General features: G+C 46.7%; 2 protein-coding genes and 1 long non-coding RNA gene across 10 annotated transcripts in view; 1 reads left to right on the forward strand and 2 right to left on the reverse strand.

Annotated features, from left to right (window-relative positions):
- Positions 1-17,032, forward strand: part of EPHA1 (EPH receptor A1) — a 33,751-nt gene extending 16,719 nt beyond the window's left edge. For both annotated transcript variants that reach the window (XM_053970039.1, XM_053970040.1), the window contains 15 exons: positions 20-410; positions 5,061-5,216; positions 6,131-6,463; positions 7,550-7,674; positions 7,777-7,936; positions 10,442-10,538; positions 11,314-11,369; positions 11,642-11,764; positions 11,867-12,052; positions 12,481-12,542; positions 12,926-13,135; positions 13,710-13,859; positions 14,482-14,675; positions 14,995-15,150; positions 16,013-17,032. In XM_053970039.1, the coding sequence (XP_053826014.1) occupies positions 20-410; positions 5,061-5,216; positions 6,131-6,463; positions 7,550-7,674; positions 7,777-7,936; positions 10,442-10,538; positions 11,314-11,369; positions 11,642-11,764; positions 11,867-12,052; positions 12,481-12,542; positions 12,926-13,135; positions 13,710-13,859; positions 14,482-14,675; positions 14,995-15,150; positions 16,013-16,091 (2,478 nt within the window). In that variant the 3' untranslated portion in view covers positions 16,092-17,032. The remainder of the gene's footprint in view (positions 1-19; positions 411-5,060; positions 5,217-6,130; positions 6,464-7,549; positions 7,675-7,776; positions 7,937-10,441; positions 10,539-11,313; positions 11,370-11,641; positions 11,765-11,866; positions 12,053-12,480; positions 12,543-12,925; positions 13,136-13,709; positions 13,860-14,481; positions 14,676-14,994; positions 15,151-16,012) is intronic.
- On the reverse strand, positions 11,128-14,908 carry LOC128803264 (uncharacterized). 2 transcript variants are annotated; one of them, XR_008435666.1, is made up of 3 exons: positions 14,784-14,908; positions 12,998-13,122; positions 11,128-11,405 (listed from the first exon to the last, which is right to left on the reverse strand). It is a non-coding gene; the product is annotated as an uncharacterized LOC128803264 (long non-coding RNA). The 2 variants fall into 2 exon arrangements; XR_008435665.1 differs by lacking the exon at positions 14,784-14,908 and adding an exon at positions 14,373-14,471.
- Positions 17,033-20,492: 3,460 nt separating the features above from the next.
- Positions 20,493-24,879, reverse strand: part of ZYX (zyxin) — a 29,250-nt gene continuing 24,863 nt past the window's right edge. For 5 of the 6 annotated variants that reach the window (XM_053970689.1, XM_053970688.1, XM_053970685.1 and 2 more), the window contains exons 4-10: positions 24,288-24,380; positions 23,484-23,990; positions 23,028-23,169; positions 22,774-22,943; positions 22,440-22,618; positions 22,059-22,179; positions 20,493-21,667 (exon numbers count right to left, since the gene is read on the reverse strand). In XM_053970689.1, the coding sequence (XP_053826664.1) occupies positions 21,557-21,667; positions 22,059-22,179; positions 22,440-22,618; positions 22,774-22,943; positions 23,028-23,169; positions 23,484-23,990; positions 24,288-24,380 (1,323 nt within the window). In that variant the 3' untranslated portion in view covers positions 20,493-21,556. The remainder of the gene's footprint in view (positions 21,668-22,058; positions 22,180-22,439; positions 22,619-22,773; positions 22,944-23,027; positions 23,170-23,483; positions 23,991-24,287; positions 24,381-24,879) is intronic. The other variant, XM_053970686.1, reaches the window with a different exon arrangement.

The following is a 24,879-nucleotide window of genomic DNA, read 5'->3' on the forward strand; positions in this document are numbered from 1 at the left end:
CTTTCTCTTTTTCATGTAGCTCAACACTGTGGCAGCAGATCGAAGCTTCACGAGCAGAGACATCGAGTCGGGGGCCATGCAGCTGAACACAGAAGTGTGCCCCATTGGGAAGCTCTCTCGCCGGGGCTTCTACCTGGCTTTCCAGAACTCTGGGGCTTGTGTAGCCATGGTGTCTGTCCGAGTGTATTACAAGACTTGCCCGGAGGCAGTACGGGGCCTGGCCCGCTTTCCAGAGACGCTGGCAGGGTCAGAGGGGCTGACAGAAGTGCCTGGGGTCTGTGTGGAGTATGCAGCTGAAGAAGTGGGCTCTCCCCCCAGGATGCACTGCAGCACTGATGGGGAGTGGCTGGTACCAGTGGGCCGATGCCTTTGTGCTGTGGGGTTTGAGGAAGTCGATGGGAGCTGCGTAGGTGAGTATGCAGACACTAGCTGTAGGCCATGGGAGAGGTTCCAGAGAGCTAGAGATCAGAGTATCTGTAAGCAGAAAGTGGGATCAGGAGAGTTAGTGTGGTCTACCTCTCTCTTGCCTACCCTCTGTATCTTATATCTTTCCTTCTCCTTTTCTTCTCCTTAGCTTCTCTTTTTCAATTGTGATTTTTCTCCTCATGTGTCAGGTGTAAGACCTGCACACACCTCTCCACTCCCTCTTGGGCTTCATCCAAGAGCTTTCAGCTCTGGAGCTAGTTTCTGCGAGCTGTAACTATGTGATTGACACTGACTCACTCAACAACTGGTTCTCAACCCTTGAACAGCAGCCTTGTTCTCTCAGGGCAGACGGGTCAGACACACAGAGCAGGGTATTTGTCCCATGACTAGAAAGCTGAGAGGGGGGAAGGTTTCTCCTCTGTCCCTCATTCTTCTTGGACTGGAATGGCTCTTCTGCCATGGGGAACCATGTAAAGCATATTGCACAATAGCGTGGTGCCTGCTCTTCTGAAGAAGAGCAATTAGCAAGCAAGAGTCACCAAGGTGCTGGAGTCACAGCAAACAAAGGTTGTTGGAATAAGAAGTGCAGGGCTCTTCCTTGGCTGCAGAGGGGACAAGATTTGGCTTCTTAAGGCAACTTAGTTTGACATGTGTGGTGTTTTGGGGGATATGTATTATTGCAGGGAGAAAGGTAAAAGCAGATCTCTGCTCTTGTTGCCAGAGCTGTGTGGCACAAGGCTAAGGCCATAGGGATCCTCACAGTGCTCTCAGATTCAGCAGGTGCCCCGTGTCTCTGCTTTGCTCTGCTATAGGGATCTGATGTCTCTATGAATCCCTACTGCTTGCTGCTCCTTTTGCTTGGGGAGCTGGAGAAGGTTGAAGCACAAGATCCTTGCCCTCCTCCAGCAATCCCCTCTCTTCGCACAGCCCAGCCAGTTTTTCCACTTAGGTGCGACAGAGCTCTCTCCGCCCTCCTGAGAGCACTCCTCTGGGAAGGGGCAGGGAAGCTGTCATGTCTGGACAAGCCTCGACTGCTATCGCAGCACAGGTTCATTCTACATCTGTGCTTTCATCCCTCTCCGCCCAAATACAGCTGCAGCCAGAAGTATGTTTTGCAGGATTAGTAGGAACCGGGGAGGTCTCCCAGGACAGGAAGGGAAGAGGGGAGAACCTAAGAGGAGTAGGGAGAGGTACTTCATGACTACAGTAGTATCTTATTGGAGCATCGGGGGAGAAGGTGAATGCAGGGGGGGATATCTTAGGATCTGCTCCCTCAGCAGAGGAGACCAGACTGTGCAATGGACTGGGAGTAATCCAGCTCAGGATAAAGACTGAAATCACAGCTTTTACTTTGCCCTCAGAACAGAGGAGGACTTCTTCAGACATGTAAAGGGTGACAGGATGGAAAACCTGGCAGTGTCATTCTGATTCTGAGTTTTGCCTGGAATAGGGAGCAAAAAAAAGGGGAAAGCTGCACCTTTGCCTTTTAACGGGGAAAAGAACCTGACCTCTGTTACAGGACAGGAGACAATAGAAAGCCAGAGGATCAGGTCCTTACCTAGTTCCCTCAATCTCTCAGTGAATTCTCAGCTATATAAATCTCTGCTGGGCGCAGAATGGCTCAGCCACCCCACAGTCCCAGAAAAGTTGTGCCTGCCCCAAAGCATTCAGACTTTGCTGCCCATAAACCCAGAGCTCGTGATTAACTTCCTCAGCTATGTAATGTGCTGTGCCCACGGAGGCTGGCTGTGCCCCGGCCTGTGCTCTGGCTCCTTGCTGGGCTCTGCAGGGCGGCAGGTGAGCCGAGCTCCCCGTCAGCCCCGCTCTGGTGCCTGCAGCCTTCCCGGCGTGGCTGGCAGACTCACGAGGGGCACCTGCAGGAATAAAGAATGAAGGAACCGCCCCAGCCATCCTCTCTGCCCTCTGGTGCTTGGTGAGCAGGCCCTTTCCCAGACTTGTTATTCCCATCGCGCTGCCCGGAGCGGGTGCCCGAGGCCCGGGGAAACCGGGGCCCAGCGGGGCTGGGCGGGGGCCGAGGCTGCTGGCTGTGCGCCCGCCTCCCCCGCCGCGGGCAGCCGCCCCTCCACCTCCGCACCCCCGGGGCAGGGCGGGGGGAGCCGCGAGCACCGGCAGCCCCCTCCCCACCGCCGGCCCCAGCGCCGGGCCGGGCCGGGGCGCTGCGCACCGCCCCGGGGCGGGGCCGGGCCGGGCTCCGCGGGCCGCTCCCGCCCCCTGCCGGCCGCCACCGCCGCCTAGTGTCGCCGGTGTCCCCGCTGCTGCCCTCGCCTCCTGGATTTGTCCCTTCGACCCCAGTAGCCCGTGCAGCTCCGGCCCTGCGGCGCCTCTGCCAGGCTGTGCGCTCCCTGCAAGGCATCTCCTGCTTGGAGGGGCTCGGCACCGGCGGTGGCACAGCAGGTGTGGGCCGTGGGCTGGAGTGGCGCTGGAGCTCAGAGCTGGAGGAACAGAGGCTCTCCTGGGGTCGGAGTTACCTCTTCTGGAACACAGGGCTTATGAGGAGCAGCTGGAGGAGCTGGGGATGTTCAACACGGAGGCTCAGGGGAGATGTTATCCCTCTCTACAAACACCTGAAAGGAGGGTGTAGCCAGGCGGGGATCAATCTCTTCTCCCAGGCAGGTAGTGACAGGACAAGAGGACATAGTCTTTAGCTGGTTTAGGTTGGACATTAGGAAGAATTTCTTCACAGAAGGGGTGATAAGACATTGGAATGGGATGCCCATGGAGGCGGTGGGGTCACCATCCCCGGAGTTGTTTAAGAAAAGACTGAATGTGGCACTTAGTGCTATGATCTAGTTGACCATGGTAGTGGTCAGCCACAGCTTGGACTTGATGATCTCAGAGATTTTTTTCCAGCCTAATTGATTCTGTGATTCTTGCAAAGGTTCCTAACACCAAATTTCTATAATTGACTTGCAGACAGTCTCAGCCTGATAAGAGTGTATGTATATTGTGTCATATCTGTGGCAGGTAGTATTACACAGGCATCATCAGAACCTCTGTGTTATAGAAGAATGTGGCCATGCACTTCTTTTTTTCATGTCAAAGCTCTCCTGACCCAAACTGACCCAATGTCAGGAACTCTCAAATCTTATGCTGGAGCAAAGTGGCAGGAGGCCTTAAAACTTTAATCTTCAGTCCAGCATGTAGAAGTGTTCTCAGTTGTGAGCAGCCTGAAGATCAAAGTAACTTTTACTGCCTCTTTCTCAAAGGGATTACTTGATCTGGAGTATAAATGGAATCTCTTTGCTCTGTGACAATCAATACTTGAGCCTTTTACTTGTTTTTAATGGCCTTTGCTATCATTAATCACATAGTTGCATGATTGTATCTCAGAATGATAGATTTTCCTGAGTGGTTCTGTCATTTCCCGGAATCACAAGGTGCTGGTTGCTCCTCCTTGTGATTATTTCTCTTTTCTGGGCTCTTTGAGCATCCCTTCTGTAGACTGATGATGAGTAGTCTTGTTTGGCCTGTGTTAGTGGAAAGTTTTCAGGGTCCCTCAGGTGATCCTCTTTGTCACATTTTGTCTTCTGGATAACAAATAATTTCCTATACTATGCTCCACCACAGTAAGCCATTTGTGTGAAGCTCCAGAACAGATGGTTTTCTCCATTGGGATCTCCTGAGGATTATACAAGATATTGCTTTTATAGTGCAATATAAAAAGGGTCATTCCCTCAATGCACAAGTTAATTGCAAAGTGATTCTCTGGCAGAAAATTAGTGTATGCATTTCTCAACCATCTGATTAGCAATAGGTTGGTTGTTTCTTTAGCTAGAGGACATTTGATTCATTTAGCACAGGCTGGCAAACCATTGAATTCACAGGTTGCCTTAAGCTCCGTCACTGATTTTCTCCTCCCTGCTACACAACTGTAGAGGTGAAGCATTGACCTTGAGACAACTGGTAAGCTGACCAGTGCTTCTGTGGATTGAACTAATAGTAACACAGCAAAAATAACTTGTCAGATGTTATACTGAGAGAGTGTGGCTGCTCATTTTTGTAGGACTGGAAGTAGAAAACACGTGACACCTATTCTCTTGCAGTCTGTGTTGGCTCCATAGCCAGTTACACTCGATGCTGGGAGGTGAACCGATGGCATCCTAGATATTCCCGAGGGCCCTGCTAGGCGATGCTCTGGTACAACACTTGAAATCGGCAAAGATGCTTCTGCTAAAAAGCCTACTGGCTACCTCATATGAAGTCATCAAGCAGAAGACTCTTAGGAGTGCAAGGATTTGTAGCTATTATTTATGATTCTTGTTTGTGGTGTGGAAAGCTTGAAGGACCAGGCTTGAAGGTGGGGACCAGTCTGGGCTTACATTGGAAGAAGTTTCTGGGGTTGACTGGATTCTGTATTCATACAACCCCTTCTTCAGTCTGCAAGTCCTGTCATAATACTGATGCCACCTTGAGTTTGCATCTTCCCTCTGTCTGCTCTGAGATGATTGATGTAGGTGACTGCCAGGTGTTCCTTCCAACCTAAATATTTCTGTGAACTAAAAAAATGGAGGCAGATAAAGGAGTGTTCAAGAAGCTGAGCAAAACTGCCAGGCAGTTTTTTGTTGATCTGGGTTTATTGATTATGTTATGTTGGCTTGTTTGTCCTTCCACAGCCTGCCAGCGAGGGTTCTACCGCCACTCCCTGGATGCTAAACGCTGCCTGAAGTGTCCCCCCAACAGCTTGTCCAACGAGTCAGGGGCTACGTCTTGTTCCTGCAATGCAGGCTTCTACCGAGCACCTTCGGAGGGCCAGAACATTGCTTGTACCCGTGAGTTGCACACAGAAAGAAAGAACAATATCCAAACAGGTTGGGGGATGAACTTACTGAGAGCAGCACCACAGAGAGGAACTTGGGGGTACTGCTGGGTGAAAAATTGGGCATGAGCTGGCAGTGTGAGCTTGCAGCCCAGAAAGCCAAGTGTATCCTGGACTGCATCAAAAGCATGTGGCCAGCAGGGCGAGGGAGAGGATTCTCTTCCTCCACTCTGCTCTTGTGAGACCTCATCTGAAGGGCTACATCCAGGTCTGGGGCCCCCAGTACAAGAGAGACATGGACCTATTGGATCAGGTCCAGAGTAGGGCCCTAAAAATGATTGTAGGGATGGAACACCTCTCTTATGAGGGAAGGTTGAGAGAGTTGGGGTTCAGCCTGAGAAGAGAAAGCTTTGGAGAGATCATCTTTTGGCCTTTCAATACTTAGTGGGGCCTGCAAGAAAAATGAAGAAAAGGTTTTTATACCAAGGCATGTAGTCACAGCACAAGGGACAAAGGTTTTAAACTGAAAGAGGGTAGATTTAGATGGGACATATGGAAGAAGTTTTTTATGATGAGGGTGATGAGACACTGGAACAGGTTGTGAGTGCCCTATCCCTGGAAGTGTTCAAGGCCAGGTTGGATGGGGCTTGGAGGAACCTGGTCTAGTGAAAGGTGTCCCTGCCCACGGTGGGAGGGTTGGAACTAGAAGATCTTTAAGGTCTCATCCAACCCAAACCGTTCTGTGATTCTATGAACAATGATATGGGGGAGAAAAGAAAAGGTTGGAAAATGGGGATGAGAGATCAGAGAGGGAGAGGTTGGGGTGGAGAGAGGGCTCAATTTGAAATGCATCAGCAGATAGGAAGCTGTCACAGAACTTAGGGCATTAACAGCTGGATGTAACATTTCCTTCTGTGCTCCCTGTAGGCCCACCCTCGGCTCCCCGCAATGTCAGCTTCTCCCTCCTTGGCACCCAGCTGAGTCTGTGGTGGCAGCCACCCATTGACCATGGCGGGAGGAAGGACCTGACTTACACAGTCTTCTGCCAGCGCTGCCATTTCCTGTCCTGTGAGCCCTGTGAGGCTGGTGTGGTGTTCTCCCCCAGTGCCTCTGGTCTCACGAAACCTGCAGTGGACGTGGATGGCCTAGAAGCTTACACCAATTACACATTCACTGTAGAAGCCCATAATGGTGTCTCAGGAATGGGACCTGCTCCACAGAGAACTGCTCCAGCTGTCTGGGTCTCAGTTGGACATGCAGGTTAGCAGAAGCAGAGAGAATTTCTTCCTGCTCATCACGAAAAGGAAGAGGAATCTCTGTGAATATTTAAGCTTTCTCCATCTTCTCCTTCTGCCTGACACATGTGTTGGTATGGTATGATGAGGATTCTGAAGTACCTCTGCCTCTGGCATGTAAAGTCCATTAGTCATATTCCTTGCAAATCAATGTAACAGTAATCATTATCAACCAAGAGCTATGAATGAACCAAGAGAGGTGAGGAGGATGAAGCCCTCCCTGTCACACAGCCTACGTATTGTTACCTGCGTAACAGGAAGAATGAGGGCCGTGTCATGAAATATTTCCTGTGATTCAGATATTGCAAAACACCAAACACAACTGAAACCCTGGTGTAACTGGAAAATAAAAGGTTTTGAAAGCATGGAGGGATGAAGATGTTAAATCTTGACACATTTCTGTAAGTTAGCTTCAATCTGGCTAGTTTGGCTATCCTGTAAATACTTTTCAGAGCACCATGAAATGTGATTATAGAAAAGTGACATCACAGTGCTCAACAACCCTTGGTGCATTCCCTGGGTTCTAATTTAGTAACAAAATATTACTTTTCTTCCTGATGCTATGCGGGGGCCGCACAACTCTGAGCTAGAAAAGCAGAGCTACTTTTGGCTTGCCTCATCACTTCCTGATGATGATGAAGGACAAGGAGAGAACCAGGCTTAATGTCCTTGCAGACTCTTGAGAATTATCTTTTTATTCATGAACAGCATGCATTTGCAGGCAGCTGAGAGATTTTGAACATTTTTTATTTCAAATTGGACACTTTCAGTGCAGTCCTGGAATAAATGTAATTTCTCGGAACATGGGTTTTGTTTTGAGGGCCAAACACGATTATGCTTCCACTGTTGGGGCAGAAGCACACTACTCACAGAAAGCAACTAATTACCACCAGAGACCTGCTTTACCTTCTACCACACAGAAGGAAAATGACAGTGGCAATAAGACTCAGTTCCAGTTGCATGGTATGACCAGATCTTCTGGTGGAGAGAGGGCATAGTTTGCATTTTGTTTGTATTTCTCCCTCATGTTCTCCATTCTCTCCCACTGCAGCTCCGGTGACAGTATCCCAGTTTATTCTGACACAGAGAGATGACAGTAGTCTTTCTGTTTCTTGGCTTGCCCCACGGCAACGCAGCCGGACCTCAGTGGAGTATGAAGTCATGTTCTTTGAGAAGGTAAGGCCTGCCTGATTTGCTCTTCCCCCTTTCACCCAAAGGGCTGGAAGTGTCCTCTTGTTCAGCATGCATTTGTTATTTCATCCTGTTTGGTTCCTGCAGGGGGAGGAGGCACGTTACACAGTGAAGCACCTTCTTGAGCCGAATGTCACTCTGCGCGATCTGCAGCCAGACACAGCCTACCTGCTCCGTGTGAGATCCATCACACCCCTGGGGCCTGGGCCCTACTCCCCAGAGCAGGAATTTCGCACCCTTCCACCAGGTAAAGGACAAGCACTGGTATCTCATCTGGGAGAAACTCACTTCCCTGTCAGATTGTATATTCTCATGGCACATGGATCTCTTTTTGTGTTCTTCTGGCTGTAAGGCAAGACACCGCTCTCCTGAGTTCCTTGTCACCAGAGCCAAGCCTGTTGCTTTGTAAAGACAAAAGGCTTTGTAAAGACAAAAGGCATTCTTGTTTCCTTGTTGTCTTATAAAATTTGCTTGCACTTACCCCTTTAGACCTGATCAACCTCAGTTTAGTGTGTTGTACTGGTACAATATTTAACCAGACCTTCATTTAACTTAACCAGAACCTTCAGTTCTTGAAAGACATTTTAATTTGGCTAATGTTTCTAAGTTTGAATGCTGGTCAAATGATTACCATATGCCTCCTTTTGTGTGCTGGTTACTAGTGAAAAGGAGAACTTAGAGGACCTCAGCACTATTTTTTCCAGCTTTATCTGTTCCACTGTATGTAGTCCAGCTCCTGAATGTAGCTCTGCCCAAAGAGATGGTATGTGCCACTGAAAAAAGTTCTTCACCTAAGTACAATGTGTAGAAGGCCAAGCTGTCAGGGCCACAAGAAGACCTTTCTCCTGTGTCAAAAAACATCTTATATATGCCCAACATTCAACCTCCTCTTTCCCTGAGTCACCCAGAAGCTTCCCCTTAAGCTAAAGTTTTCTGTAATGGAATTTGCTCTCTCTTCATTCCACAGACTCCTATTGACCCTATGGATAGCTTTAGAAATACACGTATTGAAGTGCTGCATTTGAAAGACTAATTTTATTGTAATGAAATAAGGACGTGAGAAGGAAAGCTAAGGCATACCTTAAAGTAACTAAATACTTAACAGTGCCAAAGCTGATAAGGAGTTGGTATACCATTACTGGAATATAAAGGTTGGGCCCTTTCTGGCAGCAGGAGCTTTTGGTAAAATCTTCATGAAGTCACAGTGACAAATGATGATAACAAAAATTATATTTAACCAATTAAATAATGTACTACAAAGGCCCTGTGAAAAAGATGTAAATTATCATGCAAAATATAAGTTAGAAAATACTTACATCAATATTATGCTTTATTTCAAATGAAAGTTGATCAACTTACCATGCCAAGACAAAGGTATTTTGAATATGAAAGGGATTAAAAAGAAATGCCAGCAAGGTTTCATTTGATGAGAGTTCTTGTTTGATAATACTAGGAGCATTTTTCAGCTGTTATAGTCTGGGAATATTATTATAGCAGGATTTGCAAGAAATGGCAATTTTGTATTTGAATCTGAATTTGATAATTTAGATCCCTTAAATCCTGCAGAAGTCCTCTGTGTCTAAAAGTTTATCCATTTTATTAATAAAGATACTATTTCACCTTCCAAATCTTAGCTTTTTGATTTTAACAAAACAAGGACATTAGCTCGGTCTCTTGATTTCTGCTTAACTAAGCTGATGAATTTTAATAATTTTAGTGGAATGAGTCAGAGGAAGAATAACTAGTGTTAATTAGGCTTTATGGATGCTGGCCATTCGACTAGATATTAGGAAACACTTCCCCACACAGGTCTGCATAGCATTTGTTCCTTGCTTTAAAATCTTCTAATTTATTTTAAAAAATTATTTGGAGATTTTCTTTCTTCCGGATGTTTTCCTAAATCTCTTTTGGGAAAATATTAAAAATATGTAGATTCTCATTACTTCTCCATTCATGCATTTTAAGTTCTTAATTTTGTTTTTTTTTTTGATTATGGGAAATAAGTTTTAAAAAGACCAGCAGAGGTAATACAGCATTTTTTCTGATGAAGTCAAATGTGCTTTGTGGAAATGCCTAGCTTTAGCTTGAGAACCTGAATGGAAGGAGACAGCCTGTGTTATGTGAACACTCTCTCAAAGCTATCCATTCACAGAATGAAACCACCTGATGCTCAGTTTTGAGAAAATAGGAATATGATAGATTGCAAGTTTGTAAATCAGTACTTGTTTCAAGAGTCCTAAGCAGTAAGGGACTTTTGTTAGGGTAATTAGGCAAGGGAGCAGCCACAGATATTGATGGGAAGGGAGCATAAAATTAATTTCATAAACAAGAAGAGAGTCACTTTAGACTGTTGGGGAAAATCGTGTCTTTGCTTTGCCATAGTTTAAATCAGCTACTGAGCAGGAAGAAGGGCCTGATCGGAAAAGATTGTTGGAGAGGAGTGGGGGGGAAGGAACATATGTTCTTCACTTTTGAAAGTGTCATGGAATTTAAGTAGGAAATCAAATATAGGGATAAATTACTCAACTGGAAGACCAAGATTGTAGATAAGAGTCAACCATATAACCACCAGAAGGTGCTCCATGCACATGAATAACAGTGTGATAGGACTCCTATCTGGTGGTTCTGCTGCCTGGAAGACAAGTGGCTGTAACTTGCCTAATGCCATTAACTGGTAGAAGCTGGGTGGTAGGTTCCAGACAAACACATATTGGTCTTTTAAGTGATCTGGCCTCTCTCTCTGTTTCTGCAGACACTGGAGCTCTGTCTGGTGGAGTCATAGTCTCTATTATCTTTGGAATTCTCCTATTTATTGGTCTAATTGTGGGATTTGTCATGTTTCGGCAAAAGTAAGTATTGAATTTTGGTATTGAAAAAGGTATAGATGTAGGAATAGCTGAGCTATGAGAGCTTGAGAAAAGGAAGCCCAGATTTCTCACAGGATATTGTATAGGCAGAGGTTAGTTAGAGAAGAAAAACACCAGCATGCTGCAGCAAGATGGAAAGGGTCTCAGTAAATCATTTAGATTAGCAGGATTGGAGGGATTGATATTGTCAGATAATTTTTGCTGTGGGGAACAGAGGAATATGTTGTGATTTCTAAGTTTTGTTATAATCCAGCAGTATCATATTGTGGTCATGACAGAGGAATAAAAACATTGTTATGGTACAATCATTTCTATAGCTGCTGACCAGTTGAGTGGTAATACCTGAATCCAGTCATTTCAAACCATTTTCTGTATACCATTACTGTTGGGATCCTCTACCCATATACAGAATTCTACTTTCCTTCTCAATGTCTATAAGGCTGCTGTTGCTTGGTTTTAAGAAGATCAGATATTCTACTGAAAGCATACAGAAAACATGAAATAAGCAGAAATTTGTCTGTAACGCAACACAAAACTCCCTGTATGAAAAAAAAAGCTCTATTTCTAAATGTTAATGAAGCATCACATTTTATTGCCAGCTGTACTGTTCCAAGTAGGTGCAGTGTCTGGTCCCACTTCACTCTGTGCTACCCTGAACTCTGTCCCTAACCAACTAGGGCAGACACCTTGGAAGTCTTGCTTTTCCCTTTGCTATTTGCTGACCATATTATTTTCACAACTCTTTCTGATGTTCCAGGAGGGCTCGTCGGAGACATGCACGGCCAGATTACAATACTTCAGGCTTTGAGCGAGGTGAGGTTCAAAGGGGTAATAAAACCTGGGGGAAGCCTAGAATGTGTTGGAAGGAATGAAAAGAAACATTAGTTTGAAACCAGACACTGGCATGGCTTTTCTGATATAATGTGCCTCTTCCCAAAACAGTTCTACTCTTCAATGTGGGTTTGGTAGTTTTTTTTACTGCCATTGTCAGAAGCCCGTGGATTCACTTCTGCTTTTGTTGTTATGCTTTAAAAAGAGCCAAGAGTTGAGAGGTTAATTTGCTCTTTTGTTTCCCTTTACCACAGAGAAGGTCTGGTTGAAACCCTATGTCGACCTGCAACCATATGATGACCCCAGCAGAGGGGTGCTGGAATTCACTAAGGAACTGGATGTCTCTTGCGTCACTATGGAGAATGTGATTGGAGAGGGTGAGTTACTTATTGCTCTCACTGTCTTTCATTTCCCCACACTGTTGTTTTGCTGCCTATTCTCAAGTTCATCTGTGACGTTTTGCCTCTGGTTGTCTTCAGGGGAGTTTGGGGAGGTCTATCGTGGGTCCCTGCGACTCCCAGGGAAAGAACGTATTGTGGTTGCCATCAAGACTCTGAAGTCAACATATTCAGACTCGCAGTGGTGGAACTTTCTGCGCGAAGCAACAATTATGGGGCAGTTCAATCACCCAAACATTGTGCGTCTGGAGGGAGTTGTCACCAAAAGTAAGTAAGAGTGTGTGAGAGAGAGTCCTGGGATGAGAGCAGAAACTGGCACATTCCTCAGGCCTTAGAGAGTTTGCTGTCAGAGAGGCTGTTCTGGGAGAAGACAGGCATTGTCATGTCAGAGATTGAGGAAAGGAGGATAGGTATGGATTTCCAACAGAGTCCTGAGGCAGTGTTAGGAGAGATCTTCTAGGGCTGGTGAGTAGATGAGAAGTCTGGATAGTGTGAGGGATGCTGCAGGGTCATATGTGCAATACAAGGGGGAGTACAAGATCATTGGGAGATGTGTAAGGAGAAGGGGCAGCCAGGTGTGCCAGTGGAGTGGGGGTGCTAGCTGGGGTTGGACATGGTTCTCTGTGTTGGGGAGAGAGCATTGGAAGGCATGAGTAGAATTTGAAAATGGCTGAAACCCTCTTGTCTTCCTCAAGGGAGGCCAATGATGATCATCACTGAATATATGGAAAATGGAGCACTGGATACCTTCCTCCGGGTGAGAAAGTCCAATCTGTAATAGACTTGTATACTGCCAGAACTTGCACCTCACCTGGATTTAGGGCCCTAAAATAAAACTAGAAATAAGATCCAGACATCCACTTACTTTCTGCTTACTGACATTTCCAGTGTCAGCAGCAGAAGCTTAATGCCATGCAGTTTGTTCAGTGACGAGAGTGGCATCTTTGGTAGTTGAAATGCAACTGCTTAATGATGACTGGATACCACCGCCAGTCCCTTAGTGAGAACCTGCTGGGGCCTGCAGCACTGCCTTTCTGTTTGTTCACCATTGTCCACTTGTCCACTTTTGTATGTTGATAAGGTCAGTGACTAGAAACCAAGCAGATCGATGTCACTTCTCTCACTTCTTCTTCCATGCAGGAGAATGAGGAAAAATTTAGCCCTGTGCAGCTTGTGAGCATGCTGCAGGGAATAGCCTCTGGCATGACCTACCTTTCAGAACAAAATTATGTGCACCGGGATCTGGCTGCTCGCAACATCCTGGTAACACGCAGTCTCCAGTGCAAGGTGTCTGACTTCGGTCTCTCCCGAATTTTGGAGAATGATGCAGAGGGAACCTATGAAACCAAGGTAATGCAAACCCAATCTTTCAGCCTTGTAAATTAACTGTAGGCTCTGAGGAAAACCTGTCATTTTTTGCAAGTCATGGTGTGGGTGGTTCAGAAGGTGGTGCTTTAGTCTCTGGAGTCCAGGTTGATTTTGTTTCCTAAGAAATTCAGAGGGACTGTGGTGTTAAAATGAGAAGCAAAATAAGAGGTCTGATCTCTTGCACTCAGTTACTAAATCTAGCTTTGAAGATAGCCTTGCTGTGATCAGTTTTGGACTAGAGTCATGTCCATGTCTCTTTCAATGAAAATTCCAGTAATTCTAATGGCGTGGTGTCCTTCAAAGCAAGGCTGTTGACAGGCTCTTACTCCCACAGCAGAGATTTTGTGTAGTGTTCAACTGAACAGAGGGCTTAAATTCATTTAGTTTCCAAGAATATTTCTCTCCTTTTGAGAAATTTCCCTGGGATGGTTACATGTCACTTCAAATGAAGTGGGCTCAATCTCTGAACCACTTTGTAAGGTCCTTGCATGAAAACACTGAAGAAATACAACTCAAGGATATATGCTGGATACACTGTGTTTCTGCTCTTCTACAGGGTGGTAAGATTCCTATTCGATGGACAGCCCCAGAGGCCATTGCTCATCGCATTTTCACCTCAGCCAGTGATGTCTGGAGCTTTGGAATTGTCATGTGGGAGGTGCTGTCGTTTGGTGACAAGCCATATGGGCACATGACCAATCAAGAGGTAACAGACATTGAGTTCAAGAGCTGATTTAAAAAATAAATGAGGCACGTGGGAAAAATTTTTGTATATCTACCTCAGCCTGCAGGCTTGACTTCCTTTTAAACACATAACTACTGTGTTTCCTTCCCTGCTTAAAATCAGTGCAACCAAGTCAAGGGCAATAAGTATTGAGGTGTCAACAGCAAGAAGCCAAATTAAAGTGTGTTTAAATCAGCCATGGGATTTGGATCTGGGGATACTTTCTATTTGTTATGTTTTCTCCTTCCTCTAGTTCTGGTGCATTATGTCTGGTTTTATTCTAGGCTCAGCACATGCTGTTAAAATTATTCCGCAAAGTCTGTTTCCCCTTCTCTTTTCCTCACTTCTCAGGAACATGTCCCGAGTGGCAAATGGGAGCTAAACTAGTAAAGGACTATATGCATATGCCACTTAAGCTTTTGTCATCGCTTAGCTGTTTTGATCCTGTGCTGTGCTGCCCAAACCCTGTGTCATTCATGTGTAATCTGCACCAACCCTTCCCTGGCTGCACATTGTGAAGTGGAGAATGGCTGCTCCCAGAGGTCTCTGGCTCCTCTTCTGCCCTCTCTGCTCTTGGCCAGATTTCTCTGTGTCCTCTGTGCAGGTGATGAAAAGCTTAGAGGACGGGTACCGGCTCCCCCCGCCTGTGGATTGCCCATCTATCCTCTATGAACTCATGAAGAGTTGCTGGTCACACGATCGGATGAGGCGGCCTCATTTTCAGGAGATCCGGGCACAGCTGCAACATTTCATCTCAAGTCCCCAGCTCCTCCGGCCTGTTGCAGACTTTGATCCCAGGTAAGTGGGCAGTCACCAAAGGAAGAGGAGGAGTTAACTGGGATACTCGCCTCCCTGTCCCCAGCAGGAGGAGAGGCAGTGAGAGCAATGCAGACTGGAAAGATGCACCTTGAGTTCTCTATATGCAGAAGATAGTGGTCATCTCTGTCTCCTGGTGACAGAGGGCAGAGCCGTTGGCCTGCTCTGACCTCACTGTGCAGAGAGCAGATTAGTTGGCTCAGCCCTGGCAGAGGGTGCTTGCTTCCCCTTTGGTTACTGTCTCCCAGTGCTGTCCATTTCAGGTGGTTGCCTGGCTAACAAAGGGTTTCTGTGTCTCCAGGGTAACACTCCGTCTCCCCAGCTGCAGTGGATCTGATGGGATCCCCTACCGATCCATCCCCGAGTGGCTGGAATCCATTCGCATGAAGCGCTACATCTCCAACTTCCGCACTGCCGGCCTGGACACCATGGAGTCCATCCTGGAGCTCACTGCTGAGTAAGTGCAGGCCAGGCTCCCACAGGGCACCTCAGGCTGTGCTACAAGTAGCTGTGCTCATCCCTGTACAATCTCAACAGGCACTCTTATTTACTTGGAAGGCTTCTGTCCTTCCATCTCCATGCAGTTAAATGGAAGTGGACTGGCTTCTTGACCTAAAAGGGAAGAATCAGCCCAAATTGGGAGCAGCCCAAACTGTGAGACTAATTCCCCAACTATCATGTCCATGCTTGAGGTTCTTTCAGGGGTCTTCAGCTGCTCTGAACTCACATCAGACACAAACAACAAGGGGAAAGAAAAGATGGCAAACAGATCTCTAACCTGACCGTCTCCCCACTCTTGTAGGACTTTGTAGGATAATTTCCTTGACACAAAGTCCATATAGATTATTGATATCCCCCCCCACTCCATCAGCCAGGCACTGTTGTGTCATAGAGAAAATCTTTCTGGGCTCCTCAGAAGGACTCAGAACACAGCTGTGTTATTTTGTCAGGGATGTTCAGCCAACTCCAACCAGGGCAGTTACATGAAACAAATGAGCAGGCACAGACCTGCTGAAGGGTTGAGACATGGCCCCTATCACAAAGCTGATTTAATCACAAGTCCTGATTTACTGGGAGCACAGGCCTAGCCATGAGGTAGAAGAGGTCAGTTGAATGGGTGGGCAGAGGTAGCCACAGGGAGGGCAGGAATATCTAGAGTTTCTTCCTCTAGAGAAAAGGTAAGTGCACTAGGAGGCACTGAGGAAAAGGAAGCTTTCTGAACTAATGCTTGGTAACTATTTCTGCCCTTACCCACACCCTTGTCCCTAAGGAACAAGAATAGCAATTCATTTGTTTCTTTCCTTTCCCATTTCCTTCAGGGACTTGAAACAGATGGGAGTGTCACTTCCAGGCCACCAGAAGAGGATCTTGTGCAGCATCCAAGGCTTTAAGGAATGATCGATCAGTCGTTGCATTCTTAAGCTTGAAAAATGCCCATCCTTACCAGATATCACTTGGAATCATTCCTATGGCAATTGCTTCCAAATGAGTGACTGGACAAACAAAACAAAACAACCAGAACTGAAAAAGCTCATGAGGCAACACCACCTGCTCTCATTTCTGTTCCCCCTTGCTTTAGCTCTACAGCAGCCATCAGTACGTTTCAGAGCACTGGTCTTAGAAAATGTTCTCTGTTTTCTGCAGTCCACTTTGTGCAGCACTAAGCAGACCTTGCAGTCCTCATACTGGACTTTCAGACCCTCAGTATATCACATGGAATACAAAGTGGGTGGAGGGTGGTGGATAATGTTTTAAGATTGGAGATGAGGGTTCAAGATGGACTGGGACATTCAGGGAGCAGGCACAAGAACATAGACAGGTAGAGACAGGGCTCATTCACTCATTCACTCCTCCTCACTTCAGCACCCTTCTGTCTTTCTTATTTTGCATCAGGAACAAACTATTCAGTCCTTCACAAGGCTTCTGGTACAGCATATATTTTTTAATTCAGCTATTCTTGCTGTGAACACCACCCTGTGGTGTACTTCTTTCTTTGGAGGAGAAACTGGGAGTAGAAGCACACCCTGCTGTAACTTGTGTGATCACATCACCTCAGCATGTTGCTGTTTTGCACATGCACACTTCAGTGGGGAGATTTACATCTCTCCAAACTGCTTAACTCTTTTGCCATGGACAGAAACCCTATACGTATCCATTTTTCTCTGCCCCTTTTTAAAAAGAGCCAATAGTCTTGTTTGGCTGGATTAGGGTATTTGTAACAGAAAAATGTGTAGGTGGTCTGTCTTACTCCTTCTCTGTGGAGGAAATGTTATTATTTATCAGATCTCACGACAGTTATAGTCTGTAAATAATATTTTGTAAATAAACCTGTGGCAGAGCAGGCTGTGTTGGAATTCTTTGGCTTATTTCAAATGTGATTGAGACCTTTAGCATACATATCATAAGTCCCAGCAGGGTCCTTACATCCATCTTTAGTTGTTTCAGCCAATGGTCTTTGTCCATTTAACTGCAGATGTATCATGGAAGTGCAATTGCATTAGGATTAAAGGATACCTTTGCAGCTGATCACTTCAGATTTTTTTTCAACCCATTTACAGGCATATCTATCTAACATCCAAGTCCATTGTTTTACAGATCCTGCGATTATTCCTAAATCATAAGTATTAGCAACTACTGCTGTGTTTGATGAAAGACATGTGAGTAGCACTTCTTTCTCCTGCAGACTAGACTGTCCAGGAGAAAGAAAAATTCTCACTGATGTTCCTAAGACTTTTTCCCAATTGGGAAGAGTAGCTACCTCAAGATTTATTTTTGAAGTCTGGGTTGGTGAAGGTGAGTGCTACACATTCAGCAGTGTGACTTGATAGAGATAACAGTGTTTCCATAACTGTATCATGCTCTAAATTCTTAAGGCTATAAATTAACATTGCTGCTTTCTGGGAAGGATGACAGGAGGGCTGAGAAGCAGAGATCCAAAGAACTGCAACCTGATGCAAGAAAGCTGGTTTCTATTCAACACAGACCATCGCTACTCAAGCCACTGCAACTATAGCAAGAAGAAAAGCTGAAAAGCAAAGCTCTGAGTTTTTAGTGTATCAGTCTTAGCAATACATATCTTTAACATGAAGTACAGGTAACCAGTAAAGTTGCTACCTGGCAGATACCCAAGCTAGCAGATAAGCCCTGATGAGGCTGACACAAGATTAAGAGCTTGTGTCATGCACATGTAAACTCTGGCTTGTCATTGCAGGTGATAGGGAAGTGGGAGTGGTTGATCCATCAGATACTTGTGCTGCCACACAGAGGGACCTTAACCGGGGGGAGCAATGAGAAGAGAGGAGATTCAGGAAGTTGAACCAAGGGAAAGGCAGAGCCTCATGACTGGGGAGGAATAGTCTCATGCGCCAGTACAAGCTGGGGACTGGAAGGCAGCTTTGCAGGAAAGGACTTGCAAGTCATTGTGAACAGAAAGTTGCACCAGAAAGTCCTTTAGCAAAAGAAGGCAACAGTACCTGGGCTCCATTTCAGCAAATGCCTGACCTGTAACTGGAAGGAGGCAATTATTCCTCTTTATTTAAGCATTGGTCAAACACCTGAAGTGTTGTGTCAAATTTTGGGGTCTCCAGTACAAAGAAGGATATAAACTTAATGGAGCAAGTCCAGTGAAAGGCCACTGTGGTTTTGAAGGGATTAGAGCATCTGACATATAGGGAGAGGCTCAGAGAGCTGGAGGCTGTTCAGCCTCGAGAGGAGAATGTTAGGTGGCTTATATCATTGTGTATGAGTATCTGATGGGAGTAAAAAAGGAGCCAGACATTCCCCAGTGGTATCCACTGAAAGAAGTAGCAGTGAGAACATACCAAAATGCAGTACATTCTGTTTGAAGGTGAAAAAAACTTACTGAGAGTTCTTAACACTGGAACAGATTATCCAGGTCTGTAAGTAAAGTATTAAAAAGCAACCTGCTGTGGTTGACCCTGCTCTGAGCAGGGAAGTCCCCTCCAACTTCAAGTGTTAGGAGTTGCTGAATCAGCTGGCCTGGTAGAGAAAAGGCTGTTCCGTTCCATATCCTCAGGGTACAGCCAGTAGCAAGCCTGAGCATGTATTCCCAATAGGCACTCATGCACAGAAAATCCCCAAGTCTATAATGTGTGCATGTCTACAAATGCTGACACTGTACATGACTGGCCGGAGGCAGAGAGCACAGCAGACATGCAAGCACAGCACCAACAGCCTAATCCTCTTCCCAGCTCTGGCTGATCAGGATGAACCTGTTAGAGGGAAACACATACATGTACACGATGGATCCCTCTAGTGCCGAAGACCAGCCATCCCACAGCTGGCTCCAAGCCCTGGAGCCTGAGCTGCTCTCCTCAGTTGCTGGCACCAGGATACACAAATCCTCAAGGCCTGAAGCCCTGCTGCAGTGGTGGGCATGCAGATATGCACACACACACCCTGAAGTCCTCCAGGAATTAGCCTTAGACATTGGCTCTACCCAGCAGCTGAATGCAGGATTCCCTGGTCTCCCAGGGTCTTCACACACAGATGCAAACTCTTCTCTTTCAGCTGGTCTCCAGACCCACAGGTAGCTCCTGGTAGCTTGAGCAGCTCACTCACACACATCTTCATAGCATTTAGCCAGACTCACAGCCATGCCATGTCCTGGCTCTCAAATCTCTCACCTTACTCACCAGCTACTCTGACTTGATTTTGCTGGCGATAACACAAGGACATACACAACCACATAATATGCATGCACTCAGATCTGTCCAGTTGCTGGCATTCAGATCCACTTGCACTGAACAGATCCCATGCAGAGAACAACCAAAAAAAAGCGCTATTATGAAGACAGGACAGATCACACTGATGACACACAGGGCATGGCCAGACAAGTATACTGTGTACGTGCAGCCACCTCCTTCTGTGCCTTTTTCCTGTCAGTCTTTCCTCATGGCACTTCCCATCCTTGATCACTCCTGTTTCCTGCCTTTGATCTCCCCCCTACACATCCCATACCCCTCAGAGGGGAAACCTCCCTTTAACCCACAAGGTAATCCCTTCCCATTGACTCCACTGGATAGCTCTCCTACCCAGACACCAAGGCTACAGTCCAGTGATAGTTCTGGGAGGAGCAGAATTAGTGCTTCTCTGCCTCAGCATTGCTCTTCCCTGCACTCCTTGGTGTTTGTGGGCACAACCTTTTAATAATATGGTCTAGAAACAACCTCTTACAACAATGCCTACAAACTAGCAACAGCTACAGTAAGAAAAAAACAGTAGAAAACCTCAAGACATTCACTAGATCAATTTGCAAGGAGTCATTAAAGATTTTCCCTAAACTGGCAAGAGATCAAGAGTAAGTTTCAGGTCTCTGAAGTGTAGAAACATTGGTGCTTACAACAAAGAGGAGTTTCACCTTCAGTGACCATCACAATACCATGCTTAGAACCATGAATATCAAGCACAAACACTTTCTGAGAAGCAAAAGTTAGGGGCAAACCAAACAAAATGTGCACTTTTATTACAATCCATTTCCATCTCACTGGAATACCCACCTCTGAGGGATACGTGAAGCAGACTACAATATTGCTGTACTGAAGTGCAGTCTTGCACTGTTTTAAATGAGAGCTACTCTTCAGGCACAGAAAAATAGAAATCTGGAAAGGAGACCAAGAGGTAGAGAGAGAAAGGCCATGTTCAGACTCCTGATCTCTGGAGGCTGGGTAGAATAGCCTTACATACATTTGGCAACGTACAGAAAATCTGTACAAAGGCAATTCTACTGCCAAAGACAGCAACTCTCATGGGTGGCTGAACAAACACAGCAGACACAGGTTAATGGAAAAAACCCACACATTTTATTGAATGCAAACAGTGGTTGGACAGTGTTGTTATTCAAAAGGTTTGTTCAGTTTGAGACAGTTTCTAGTCCAGGAAATGGGGCTCGGTGCAGTAACGCTCAGAGCCAAACAGTACATTGCAATTACACTGCGGCTTTCACTGACAGCAGTGAAAGAAACCCTACTGGAACAGGAGACATTGCTCAGTCTGCTGAATCCTCATCCATGCACTGAGACGCCTCCTCACCATGTGCTGCCCGTCCTTCTGACGGTCTTTATTTGTAAACATGCATTCTTTGGACTGTTTTGCTACTCTGGTTCCCAGCCTGGCTGTCCAGAAACCACACTGGGAAACAATTCATTTTGGGAAGGGGAAGATTTTTTTTTTTTAAAAAAAAGCTTCCAAACTCAGAAACAGAGTAGTAGTTCAAACACTGCCAGTTTAATCTGGCTAAGGAAAAAAAACGACAAGACAGTTAATCAGTAAAATCCATTAGAGACAGAAGAGCTATAGCAGGTTAGCTTTTTCCAGCAACAGTAACAGATTCCCACTACTTTATGCCTCCACACTCTAACCCAGGTAGAGGAAGACATCTGATAATGAGGTGTCACAAGACATAGAAGACAGAAGTGGTGCCGAGATGCAGGCTTCCACCTTCTCAAGTCAAATCATCGTTCTTGGCTCCACAGAACTGAAGAATGCTCTCAGCCCTTCCCAGCACCTGCCACCAGGCCCTTCTTGCTTCTTCCACCAGGCGGTGGTGGAGGTCTGATCTTTCTCCTCCAGAGTCTTGAGGGATCAGCGATTGTGCACTCACCTTGATCACAGCCCCCAACCTGGAATATACTGTGGCCAGGAAGCTGTGACAGGAGAAGAGGTCCTTTCTTGGTGGGTGTGCAGAGTGAAGTCTAGGAACAGTGAATCCTACATGAGTGAAAACTGTGCTGGCATAGTCTCCATTGGTAGCAGTCTGCCTTGTCAGGCAGAGGGGTAGGACAATTGCAGAGGGGAGGAGTACTGAGTGAGGGGGTCTTGAGGGAATGCCCCCTCTGAGCTCCTCAGCGCGCTGTTTTTGCACGGACGGTGTGACACTTGATACACAGCACGTGCCCATCCAGAGGAAAGCACCCATTCTCGTCTGCTTCAATGGACAAGGGCTTCCCACAGTCCTAAACAGGAAGAGGGAGCTCAGTGATGGCCAAGAACAGGGTGAAGGCATTCAAGGACGTAAGAAATGCCCCACAGGGTCAGGATAATCGCTCACAGCCCACTGCTCTGTCCCTAGTGGTACTAATGGGAGATGCTGTTTTGAGGGGAGAGAAGTACCAGCAAGTTCCCCTCCTACATACTGCTGATGTATTGGGGTGTTAGAGAGTGCAATAACCCTGCACAGTCTCTGTGTTTGTGCCGGTGAATGTCTAATCTTTTTCTGATTATGCTTCAAAAACACTCCAGATTCATTCAAAACAACTTCAGTGTTTGGTCAGCCTAGACAACAAAGATGCCCAGCTGCTGGTGATGGCACAGGAGGCATGGGAGGAGTGGGGCCATCAGGCTTACCTCACACTTGTAACATTTCATGTGGAAATTTTTCTCCAATGCAACAACACGCACTGTCTCATCCTTTCCAGGCTCTGGCATGATAGGTTCACTACAGACTGAGCAGCGTGGAGCATACTTCCTGCAACACAGAACCATGGAGGAGACCATGACCACCGTGGTGACGTTCAAAGCAGACTTGTCAGTGCTGTTCAATGGCATTAGCAGCAGAGGAATAATAAATGTTTAGGTGGAAAGACATCTTCATACTTAGCTGACTCATTTTTAACTTCATGTCTGACAGACAACATGGGCAACCCAACCCCATACTACAGCAGAAAGAAGCAGGTGTGAGGGAATCTGCCCTCTCTCATACCCCACATGCACATGCTCTCTCCATACCTGTGGTAGTCATCCACACAGTGTGGCTGGTTGGACTGGTCCACAATAAAAGAGGTCCCCTCCAGGGGGGTATGGCACATCACGCAGGTGAAGCACTGGGGATGGTATGAGTTACCAGTGGCCTTCAGCATCCGGTCTGTGATGGTCTGCTTGCAGACACTGCACTTTTCCAAGGTGCTCTGAGCCCAAAGAAAACAAGTAAGACACATGAATCCAATCTCCCACTCCCGTGAGGCTACACTACAGAAAGCAAAGATGGAAGGAGGAAGGGAAAGCAAGAGAACAACCACAGCAAGCTCAGTTCTCTCCAGCAGCTTTCATCCCAGTGACTCACGGCATAGCAGTCCTCACAAAAGGGCTTCTCATCCACATTGTAGAACTGCTGCCCCTGCAGCTGCTTCTCACATTTGAAGCAGGTGAAGCATTCCACGTGGAAGAGGCGGTCCAGGGCCCTCACAGCTGGCTGGGTTCGTGACAGAGGCTTCCGGCAGAAGCCACAGAGCTCTGTCAATGGAAGAGGAAAAGGATCAGGAGAGATGAAAACCCATCACACCCTTAATCCTACTGCTGTCCATTGAAGGCACACACCAGAAATTGCAGCCTCTGCTGGGGGTGGATGCTCCATATCCTTCATTAGTTTCTGGGTCAACTTCTCCAGCTCTTCTACCTCCTTCATTGTCAGACAAGAATTCCCCCTAGGTGGATCTGCACTGGAACCTGTGGGTCTATGCTGCAGGAAGAGGAAACATTAAATCCGAAAAGACAGACTTCCCCCCCCCCCCACCTTGTGCCTAATTAATCTATTTCTCTAGCCTTTACAGGTCCTCTCTGTTCATCTCTAGGAACAATATGCCATCCACTGTGCTTGGTTCTTTCAACCTTTGCATGAAGTCCTACCCCTCTGCACTACAATCTCTATAGTTACATCTCCCTTTCCGATTGGTAACAGCCTCCCACAGCCTGGGGCAGATCCACCCTCATCCTCCCAGTTTCACTCCTGGTGTGCCTGTCCAAAGACACCAGTCGCAGGGCTCTTTCCCTTACCGTGTCTCTTGCAGCAGCAGGTTGTTCTGTTGGGCGTGGCTTCTCCTGCACTTGCGGTCTTTCCCTCTGCTGGGCATAGCTGAAGTTGGAGGGCTGTGGTCGAGAGGAGGGGCCTGAAGGTGAAGGGGCTGTGAACTGAGTCTGAAGGGAGGTAGGGTATCTTGTAGAATTTGAGGGAGCCACTGGAACACTGTCACCTGATTTGGACACAGACTTAGGAGAGCTAGCAACAGGAGATGGGGTGAATTTAGGGGTAGGCTGAGCAGAAGGGAGAGAGGGAGGTGGAGGAACTGGTGCTTGAGGCTCCTTGCGTTGCTGTGGGGCTGCCCATGGGGTTGGGGTGGGGTTCAAATCCACCCCAGGGGGCTTGAAAGATGAGCTTCCACTTGGCTTTGGTGTGAACTTGGAAGGAAAGGAATGAGGAGTATCTTTGGGTGCAGATGGTATTTCCACAGGGGCTTTTGGGGCCAATGGTTTCTCCAGAGAACCTGTGGATCCCGGAGTTATCTGTAAAGAGAAACAGCAGAGAGGAAACAGGCAGTTATCAGCAAGGTGGAAGAGAAAACGTGCCACCTATAGCAGTGAATCAGCAGCTATCCCAGACCCAGAATGCAAGGGGTTTCCACACTGTGACATATTTAGCAGTACTGACAAGTTGCAAGAGCCATGTTTTCCAGTCCTTGACCAACACTTCCATGCTATGGTTTATCCACATATTTTAATCTTCAGTAGCACCTTTCTCACTACCTCTGTTCAGCAAACCAGTCACCTCTTCTTCCACCTGCAACACTCTGGACAGCTCACCCGGGATTTGAAGGGGTCATTCTTCTCCATGTCATCCAACATTACAGACAGTGAGTCAATCTCAAGATCAACGCTGCTCATCTTGCCACGTACCTACACGGCCATCCATGAGGAAAAAGGGAGCAGAGCATGTTACAGGACCAGCCACAGAAATGGGTGTATCATTCCCTTACAATAGCATATTTTGCTACTTTGGACTGTACAGATCTGCTCCCTGCTTTGAATGGATAAAAAGCTGGTGAGGATGAACAGGACACAGTCTCCAAGGTCTACAAACAGTGGGAAAATGCACAGCCTAAGGAAGCTCTCAGATTTAGGTGGGAAAAGACATCTGGGTCATTCTGTAGTCCAGCACTCTGCTCACAGCAGGGCTAATTCCCAAGCAACACCAGGCTGCTCAAGGCCCCATGCAGATGACTTCACAACATTCCCAATGATGCAGGTTCCCCAGTCTTTCTAGGCACACGTGCCAGCAATGAGCCACCCTTGGAGTGGAACAGGGTTTTCTTCTGTCCAAGAGGAATTTCCCTTGCCACAACTTCTGTCCACTGTCTCTTGTTGTGCCTGAGTAAGAAGAATCTGTCTTCTCTCC

Source organism: Vidua macroura, chromosome 2, assembly GCF_024509145.1.
Source record: "Vidua macroura isolate BioBank_ID:100142 chromosome 2, ASM2450914v1, whole genome shotgun sequence".
Lineage (NCBI taxonomy): Eukaryota > Metazoa > Chordata > Aves > Passeriformes > Viduidae > Vidua > Vidua macroura.